This window comes from Nestor notabilis, unplaced genomic scaffold, assembly GCF_000696875.1.
Source record: "Nestor notabilis isolate BGI_N333 unplaced genomic scaffold, ASM69687v1 scaffold36151, whole genome shotgun sequence".
Taxonomy (NCBI): Eukaryota; Metazoa; Chordata; class Aves; order Psittaciformes; family Psittacidae; genus Nestor; species Nestor notabilis.
In genome coordinates, this window is record NW_009915785.1 from 2410 (window position 1) to 12357 (window position 9948).

Consider the following 9948-nt stretch of genomic DNA (forward strand, 5'->3'; position numbering starts at 1 on the left):
CCCCCCCCCCCCCTTGGGGCATCATCACCACCTGTAGAGAGGGACCTGTCCTTAGCATCTACCCTGAGACTGCCTGGAGCTGATTACAGGAGCTCTGGGGGAAGGAGGATAGGCACTGCAGAGGATACCCTAGGCTTGACGAGCTGAGTGTATCTGTAGGATGTGCCTTTACCTGACATGGAAAAGATGTTGTTGCTTTTTCCTTTGGGCAGGGAAGGTTGAAATTATAGATCTTAAGTTTTGCGACTCTTGTACCACCTGCAATTCCCCATGAATCAACTCGATCTCCAGTCTCTAAGAACCTACATTAAATTAGCAGTGAAGCATCATTATAAATTGAAGATACACACTATTTTCTTTTCTTGTCTTGCACCACAGATGTAACAAAAGCCTGGCTCAATGCCATAACATCTCTAGAAGAACAGGATTCCGAAGGCTTGGGAAGGGGGACTGGGAAATTAGGACAACACAGATAATCAGTATTTAAGTGTTCCTTCCATTGCCTTTACTGTGTGGGGAATGAGACCATGAAGCTCTGGCATCAGGGCTTTCTTGTAGAGGCATTTCTAAATGGTGATATTTAGTTGCCTGAATTTCCAGGCAGAAGGAAGCTGGTGCAGACATCCTGGGATCTGCTGTTCTTGGATACATATGGACTGCTCCCGCTGAAGCTCAGTGCCGTTGGGAGCCCTGACTGGAGGTGGCCAGAGTCATCAAGAAACTTGCAGAGGCCTTCTGCTGTGTTTCTGTCACAGTTCAGCAGTTCTGGGGAGCTGGGTGGAGGGGAGGTTGTTCTGGTAGTTACATATATAAGGCAGGTGGCCGTTTTAAAATGTACCTTTCAATTTTGATTGCAGTTTTTTAATTGCATTTAACAGCGTCCCTGCTGATTCTCCATTCTGCATCCGTGCAGCCACGTTCTATTGATGGCCTGTTGTGATTTCAATGGAACATCATGGGATGTACCTGGCACGTCGGGCAGCACTGGATGGAGGTGCCTTTAGCCCAATGTACCTGGCATGGTAAGCGGCAACCAAGTGGTTAATCTGCATTCTACTGCTCATAGTCTCAGCTTGTATAGCAAGGTGTTCCTGCTTTGCTGCAGCCTTGCACTGACTAGAAATCACTTGCTCTCCTGATGTTAGTGCTTTCATGCACACAGGGCCCTTACCCTTTTCACCCATGGAGATTCCCCTTCTCTGGGCAGTTTGCTATGCAGTAGAGAATGGCCTAGCCATGTCAGGCTCTCCTTATTATTCTAGAACAGGAAAGGGACTGGGAAATCAGCTGAGTCTTTTTCTTCTCTCCTTTTTGGGCCAGGAGCTGGTAGCAGTTGAGCATGTACTGCCCACATACCTAATGTCCAAACACTACTGCACAGAGGTACCCAAGAGGTGCTTGTGTCCATATTGTTTCTGCAGGAGTCCTGCAAGAGCTGCTTCAGGGAGCTGGGAGGGCAGTTCTGCCTGGCACTAATTGGAATGTAACAAACTAAACAAGGGCCACTTTAAGTTTGCTGATGTGGCATCCTCTGTGAAGATCCTCCATTCTCCTTCCTTCCATGTCCACACCTGCAACATCAGCTGCACATCCTGCTCTGTCCTGCATGTCGCTTCCTCTCCCTTCCCCAGCTCCGCAGACCTCTCCCTGAGTAACTTGACACATTGTTCTTACCTATTTTGAAGTGAGTTAGTCCTGTGAGAAAAACAAGGGTTCTGCATCCTGTTTTCTGCTTGAGCCCACACCACAGCGCTTCTGCCGCTCCACTGCCAATGATGAAAATGCATGTTCTTGCCTCTGTTTCTGAGTTCTGCTGTCCGCCTGCTCAGAGGGGCTGGGGATAGGAACCATTTGGGCTAACACAGTCCCTGCATTCCTCCCCATGCCTCTGCTGCTCTGGAATGTGAACACCTTTAAAAGGCATGGGTTAATGACTGGACAACTGCAGCTCCTGGAGGGGAAGCCCACTTCACTGATACCTTGAAAGTCCTGAAAATAAGTTCTGTTGGGATGTGGGGAGAGAAAGATCAGATGAGCCAGTGAGCAACAGGAAAGCTCTCTTCCCAGTGGGGTCCTAAAGTGCAGTGAAGAAGGTAGCTCATCTGAAACGGAAGAGTGCAGAAGTCATCTGTTTCAGTTTCACCCAGGTCCCATAGCAACTGGACACAGCATTTTTAATGTGAAGTAAATTGGTGGGAAAAAGCAATGTAGGAAACAACCGATTTAATTTTGTCTTGTTTTTCCCCACACTCACTGCTGCAGTGTCTGCTCAGCACAGCACAAGTGCTTGGGAAGCTGGAGATTTAAATAAGTAAGCAGGCCACTATCTTGTCCTAGGTATATTATAACATGCACAGTAGGCTAATGCTTTAACAGCATCTAATGTGATACATCACATCTAATCTGTTTGTTGGTTTTTATCTGCAGTACTGTTAGTTCACTGTTCAGGTGCTCGGTGTCTAACCTTCTCATCCATCCACAAATCCTCTACGTGAAATGAGTGATTCCTTAGATCTGTTTTTGATTGATTCTTTGCTTCACTGGTGTTGCTTCTTAAAAGGTAAACAATATTCATATGCTGCAATCTATATCTCAGAGATGAAATCAAATAGCATCTCCTGCCAGAGGTTGCTAATATAACACATTTAGCATTCACTCCGCAATTCCTTTTAGGAAAAGATTTAGTGATATTAAAGAGAATCAGATCTGTCGTGAATATGTAGATTTTTGCTATTTAAAAGGGTGAAGGGATTCCTCTCTCCTGTATTTTGGCAACCTAATATTCTGTGATGTCCAGATTTTTGTGGAAATTGAGAGAAAATGAAGTTTTTCCTGCTTTGTACTGAGAGCAGCTCAGCTCCTGGAGCAGTCTGTGTGTTTTGCACAATCTTCATACCCACAGGATCACACTGTGCCCCAGGCTGGGCACAGCAGCTCTCAGTTACCCACCTCCTTGGGCAGTAAGCTTATGAAGATGCTGTCAGCTCTTAGCTTGCAAAGCTTTGTTGATGTGTGGCATCTGCTTGCAGCATTACTGTATTCTGTGATTTGTGCCCTGTATTTTTCATGTCTTTGCATGTGCTGTGTGTCTCAGTGTCATGGATATGGTGGACGTAGTGGAAGCCTCAGTCTTGCTTCATTCCCTACTTGCACAAGAATACTTGAGCAGGTTCATTGCTCTGAAATCTGTTTTGAATGTCTAGGAAGCAATCTCAATCTGAAAACAGGCCATCTCTGATGCTATTTGTCCAAAGCTTTCTGTGATCCTGTTTTAAATGCCAAGGAGTGAAATTCTGCACACCAAATTCAGTGATAAAAAGACTTGACCCCAGTATAACATCTACATACTCGTGGGCTTTGGGTTTTTTACTAGAAATACATCCGAGCCTCTCCTGAGGCAGGGCTCCCCTGAAATAGGAGTATGTTTTTGTCTGTCTTTTTGCAGAGAACAGAGAAGGAAGGGTTCTTACAAATGACACTGAGATACAAGAAATATAAGTCACTGTGATTTTTCAGGGCTTTGGGGGGCTTTTGTTGTCATTATTGGTGGTGGCGATGTTATCCAAATGCTCAGGGTTTGTTAAAAGCTGGTCTCTGCAAACTGATGGATAGCAAGGCCTTTGCAAGGCTGTACCTGCCATTTGTTTGGGAAGATCTGCTAACTTTTACACTGGACTTAACCTTGTAGTTGTGTCTGGTCCCATGCTTCCAGCTAGAAGTGAGGTTTTAGGAATGCCATAGATAAAGGAATAATACCTGCTTCTCTTTTGCTAACAAGTTTTCCAACACCCCTCTTCCCCCACCTCTGAAATGCACTAAAGAAGGGTTTGTAACTGGTCAGCTCTGGAAAATATTTGGAATTAATTTAGTTTTGTTCAGGACTGCACAAGACACACAAGCCAGGTTGATGCTACAAAGCTTTCGTCAACAGAGGCCAGTCAGTCAGAGGTGTGTTCTCTGACCACACTGGTGCCCTGGGCAAAGCCCTCAGTGGGCAATTCTGGCAGAATTTTAAACATGGGGCTCTAAATTTGGCTGAAGGTTTTGCTGCCTTTTTCCATCACATTCATTTTGTTGGGATTGCTAAATCCATGTTAGACTTTACCTAACAAATGCAAATTTGGTAGGCAGTGTTACAGTTACAGCTTAAACCTGACCACTGCTTTTCAAATCTACTAAAGATAATAACCTACCTCATACTTTTGTGCTACAGAACATGAATACTTCTGTAAAATTGACATGTGAGATAAATAGAGGTAATTTAAACAACATGTACTATACTAATTTTTATGCTGCAGAACATACTGAGGTTTAATAATATTATCTTCCTCATGAAGGTCACTAAAAAGCAGACTTACAATTCAGCCCCTGTTTCCAGGGCTTTCCCTGCAGGCATATTACCTGATCTCAATATCATTTAAGGCAAAAAGAAAGAAAAAAGAAATAAAAATCTATCCATATTTCTGTTAGTAGCTGCAGCAAGTCTTTACTCTTTGCAAAGGCTTAGACAAGCACATACACAGAGATTTCTAGACCTCTGCTTCAAATACCACATGAATGGGAAATAAGCTCACTTTTACTTCAGTAACACACTTTTCTTTTTTTATTAGTCTGTTTAGGAAAAAATGTTGGCTGTGCTGTTTCCTTTCCTTTACCATATTTGTACTTTATGGAACACATAAAAATCATATCCAGGGATATGCATGGAAAAGCACCATCATGTTTGTAGTGAAAATAGTGTAGGAGTAGGCTGCCTCGTGGTATTCTCGAGCAGGATGCAGTTGTGTATATATAGATGCTGTGTTATGTTACAGGCCATGTTTTTGTCCTTCCCTATCAATATATCTCGGTGACCCAGAAGTAAGTGCTTTTACTGGCCTGGCTAGATAAAAGTGCGTATTTGGTGCCTCTGTGCTGTTGCTCCTTCCTCTTAATCAGCAATTCTGGAAGCAAGCCACTACAACCAGACACATTGCCTGCGTGCTGCAACTCTGATGTAACTCATTACAGCAAAACTTGTTTTTAAAGTGCTCAACACTGTTCACTGGTGGTAATCCCTGTCTCTATCATGTTTTTGTGATGCTGCAGGATGAATTTCTATGACAGAAACACTATAGATGATAGAAGAAATAGCTGGCAGCACCATGGCAAGCCTGCAGTTCCTCCTTTTGGCTGTTACCCTTTCTTTCTAAAGCCAGCCATCTCTGGGAACAACGTTAATGTGCACAAAGGCACAGTGGTGAATCCACCATCTTCTTGGGTTCCCATCCATTGCTGAAACAATATAGAACACAAAAGCAGAGCAGCCATTTCAGCTGTGGGTCAAGGCAATGAGCCACTGAGATCTGTGTGATGCTGAATTAGGTGCTGGTGCACTGAACAGGGGCTACCAAATTCTGCCAAGTATAACCAAGCAGCAGGCTGATCATATGACAAAGTGCAGGAATGTGTCCTGTGGAAGAAGGGAGGCACGTGCTTGGAAGATCTGCTGGAAGTACCAGGCTAGTCAGGCAGCAGTGCTGAGGAAAAATGGTATTCCTTTACCTTTCAATAGCATTTTTCAGAAAGCAGAATCTTTTTGTTGTGCAGAAATGGATGCTGTAAATTTACCACCTTTCTGCCAAATTACATCTTTCTATTTATCACCAGTTAGTAAGAATCAGGTGTGAGGGAGGTTATTTTTAATAGTGATAGTATCACTCCATATTTCTTTTTCTTGTGTACATACTTGACACTGAGGAAAGATAATTCAATCTAATGCTTCATCATTTGGAATCTGATGGGACAGAGTGGGGTAATGGGACTCACAAGCAATAAAGACATTAACTGATTATGATTTTAAGAGAAAATTTAACCTCTTCATTTCTATGGACTTAAGGGCTGCTCCTCTTTCAGTAAGAGAAATCTGTTTCAATAATATGATAAACTAGGGAACGAAGGAGGTGGAGGGCTAAACGTGGCTGTTGTATGTTTGGTATGTAATTCCTACATTTGAATTCCAGAGATTATTTTAAATCAATCTTAACACATAAAGGCCCATTACAAGTAGTAGTTGGCACTTTCAAACAAAAAAAACCCCAACCAAACCAAACCAACAAAAAAACCAACCAAACCCAACCAAAACACACCCCAAAAAAAGATAATAAATCTTGGATTCCTGAATGCAGCCCCAGATTTAAATTCTGGTTTTTATGTGCTGTAGTATCTACCAACCATGCAATTGCAATTTTGCAATTAGCTCTGATATGCCTCAAATTAGGTATTTCCTACAGTCCATGCTACTGAGAAAGCCAATATAAATATCTGAAATACACTGTGAATACTGTTTGTGAAATACATGAACTACACAGAGGTAACCTCAATTTTCCCCTCTTCCCGGCACTTCAAGGTGGAGAGACTGTGACTTGAGTTGGGTTACTTGACTCTGACCAGTTTGAACAAAATTCCTTCAAACCTAAAGGCAGGGCAGAATTAACTTCAGAAATCAGTTTCAGATTGTTGAAGACATTTGGTGGCATTTAGCTAGCTCAGCATCCCGAATTGCAGCTAGTTCAGGGTTGCTTCTAGCCCTTCATGTCAATGGACTGGGATATGGACATTGCCAGGGGGGTGGTTTTTAAAACAGCCTTTCAAACTCTTAAGGAGATTCCCCATTCACACCTCAGTGTGATTAATTACATCTTCAATGGATTTAGTTGCAACATGTTATTTTCTCAACTCCAGAGCAGCTGGGTTTTGTAGGATTTCAACATGTAAGAGCCAAGAATCAAACTACATGTTAAAGCAGGGAAGCTGCAGCTTATGCGAATTATTCTACATGCTCAGATATGCAAATGGAACTGAAGTAAATGCTGCTTTATTCTTCCTTTTTTTTCTTGCTCCTCATCCTCCCTTCAGATTTGTGTCAAGAGAGGGAAACAGCTTTCCCCTGTATCTAACTATTATGTTCCTGATGGTATCTTTTGAATTCCAGCCAATGACGGCTGCTTTTGTAAAGAGATACTTACAAATCTGATTTTTCAAAGACTTGAATCAAAGTCTAATGTGAGAAATAATTCTCTCTGTACTCCAAGCAGGATCACAGCTTGCAGGGCTGAACATACATACCCACAGCTCCTTAGTCAGTGTCAAGCCTAACATAGACTGCACTGTGTTAAGCCAGTCTATTAAATGTAGAGTTGTTGGAGTGGAAACAGCAGGTTCACACCCTCTCATACTCCTGTTTTGCAGGTGGTAAGGTGAAGGTGAAAGGAAGAGAAGGTGGAGATGGAACTGCCAAATCATGCCAAACAACTGCTATTGCAGCTGAACCAGCAACGAGCCAAAGGTTTCCTCTGTGATGTGATCATTGTGGTAGAAAATGCCCTGTTTCGTGCCCATAAGAACATCCTGGCAGCCAGCAGCATGTATTTCAAATCCCTTGTCCTGCATGACAACCTGATTAACTTAGACACGGACATGGTGAACCCCACCGTGTTCCGGCAGATCTTGGACTTTATTTATACTGGTAAGCTCTTAACGACTGACCAGCCCGGTGAACAGAACTTTAATGCTCTCCTCACCGCAGCAAGCTACCTCCAACTGCACGACCTGGCAGCTCTCTGCAGAAAGAAGCTGAAGCGGAACAGCAAGTCCTTTGCTGGCAAGGCCGGTGGCCTTGGTGTCGGGAGATCTGCCAGGAGTCAGAGACTTTCCACTGCTTCGGTCATCCAAGCTCGCTATTCAGGGTCAAATGAGGGGTTGAAGGGCTCGCACTCAAAAGAGCTGTCAAAGGGAAAGCTCTCCGATGACGAGGTCTTCATTAGCAGCTCCAACCAAGAGAACTGTCACTCCTTAAGCAGGGGAGCCAGTAAGAACGGTGGTGGGAGCGGCAGTGCGAATGGGAGCACTGGGGACCAGGAGCTAGGCCTCGACCTGTCCAAAAAAAGCCCGTCGCTCCCTGTTGCCTCCCATGATGACACGCAGCACAGCGAAAGCCAGCACGGCTCTCCCCAATCTGCCTCAGCCCCTGCAGCCAACAGTGCCTCATCGTTCGACGAGTCTGGGGTCGGAGCCCCTCACAGCATGGCGGACAGCAGCGACCCCATGGAGATGGATCTGAGCGAAGAGTGCCACCACTCACTGACAGAGAGCAGCCAGCGCAAGGGCCTCCGGCACTCGTCCCGCAAGAAGGAGTGGATCAAGAAAGACAATGCCTTCGACCGAAAGGAGGGGGGCAAAGACAGGGACGAGGGCGAAGGGCTGCCCAATGGTATCCTGCTGGGGCCCTTGTCCAAGTCTGTGGAGAGGAGTCTGGCCGGGGCCTACGGCGCAGACCTACCCTACCCGTGTAAGGAGGAGGTGGAAAATGGCAAGGAGAACAGTGACGACAGTGGCCAGAGCGAGAGCGAGAGCGGCGGGCATACAAGTGCCAACTACGTCTACCGGCAGGAGGGGTTTGAGCCAGTGGCCTACGGTGACAACCTGTATGTCTGTATTCCCTGTGGCAAAGGCTTCCCGAGCTCTGAGCAACTCAACGCCCATGTGGAGACGCACACCGAGGAAGACCTTTACATCAAGGAGGAAGGCACATACGGCGGCAAGGATGAAGCCGAGGATTTGTCCAACCCCAACCAGTCTTACGCCGCGGAATCCCGACCCTTCAAGTGTTCAGTGTGTGAGAAGAGCTACAAGGATCCAGCCACGCTGCGGCAGCATGAGAAGACTCACTGGCTGACACGGCCCTTCCCTTGCAACATCTGCGGCAAGATGTTCACGCAGCGGGGCACCATGACACGGCACATGCGCAGCCACTTAGGGCTCAAGCCCTTTGCTTGCGAGGAATGCGGGATGCGCTTTACCCGGCAGTACCGACTGACAGAGCATATGCGTGTCCACTCAGGAGAAAAACCTTACGAATGTCAACTGTGTGGTGGGAAATTTACCCAGCAGCGCAATCTGATCAGCCACCTGCGAATGCATACCTCTCCCACATAAGCCAAAGACTCCAGAATGAGCTTCGAGCCCATCCGCAGTGATTTACCTTTCTGTAGACTTGCTGCTTAAAAAAGAAAAAAGAAAAAAGAAAAAAAAACAAACAAAAAGGGGGCAAGTCCTCACACTCTGTTCAGTCATGGGAGGCCTAAACAAATGTAGCTTTAACATTTAAAAAAAAAAAGTTCCTTTTTTCCCTTTTTTTAAAAAAAAAGAAAGGTCCACAGCCAAGCTGATGCATTTAGTCCAACTCTCCCTCCAAATCCTGGTGATCTGGCAAGAAATGCCACTTCTTTTTGCACACATTGACTTCATTGTCATACTGATTATCTGGAGCAGGTAGGAGGGGTACCATGGGGAACTTCCAGCCTCTGCTGGCTCCCCACTCACTGCCTCTTTCCTTCCTGTTACTGTCACCCTACTCGCTTCCTCTCTTAAGCCCAAACTTATTAGGGGCATTTCTTGCCATCAAAAGGAAAATAAAATACACCTTTCCAGTGGCCTAAGTAGCTGTGAAACAACACAGCCTTGCATTCACAAGTGCAGAAGCTGTGTCTGTGGACCATCTCACAGAGTTGGCAGCCCCTTCAGATATCATGGGAACACCACAGCAGGGGTGGAACCCACTACCCTTCCCCTGGCCTGGCAATGGCGAGGAGTGCACCAGCCCAAGTGATGCCTTCCTCACCATGCCTTCCTCTTCTGGTTTTGATCTTTATCCTTGGCACACGTAACCACACACCACCTCCTTCCCACAAAACACACAAACCTCTTCTGCCTTACCCATGACTGAACAGGGCCTGGATGCCCTGGGAATTTCTTTCAGTGAGCAGGGGGTCGTCTTTACTTTTCTAGTAGTTTCGTATGAATATTCTTTGCTTAGAGGTACTTGTTTTATTAAAGGAAAAACCATTGTAACGTTTATGTGAATGTTTGAACTGGAAGGTCTGAGGTTAATTCTAGGGTGGGTGGGTG

General features: G+C 45.3%; 1 protein-coding gene across 1 annotated transcript; it reads left to right on the forward strand.

Annotated features, from left to right (window-relative positions):
• Positions 1-877: 877 nt before the first annotated feature.
• On the forward strand, positions 878-9049 carry HIC2 (hypermethylated in cancer 2). Its single transcript, XM_010024295.1, has 2 exons — positions 878-1022; positions 7231-9049. The coding sequence occupies exon 2, from the start codon at positions 7267-7269 to the stop codon at positions 8974-8976; it is 1710 nt and encodes a 569-aa protein (XP_010022597.1). The 5' UTR covers positions 878-1022; positions 7231-7266; the 3' UTR covers positions 8977-9049.
• The last annotated feature ends 899 nt before the right edge of the window (positions 9050-9948 follow it).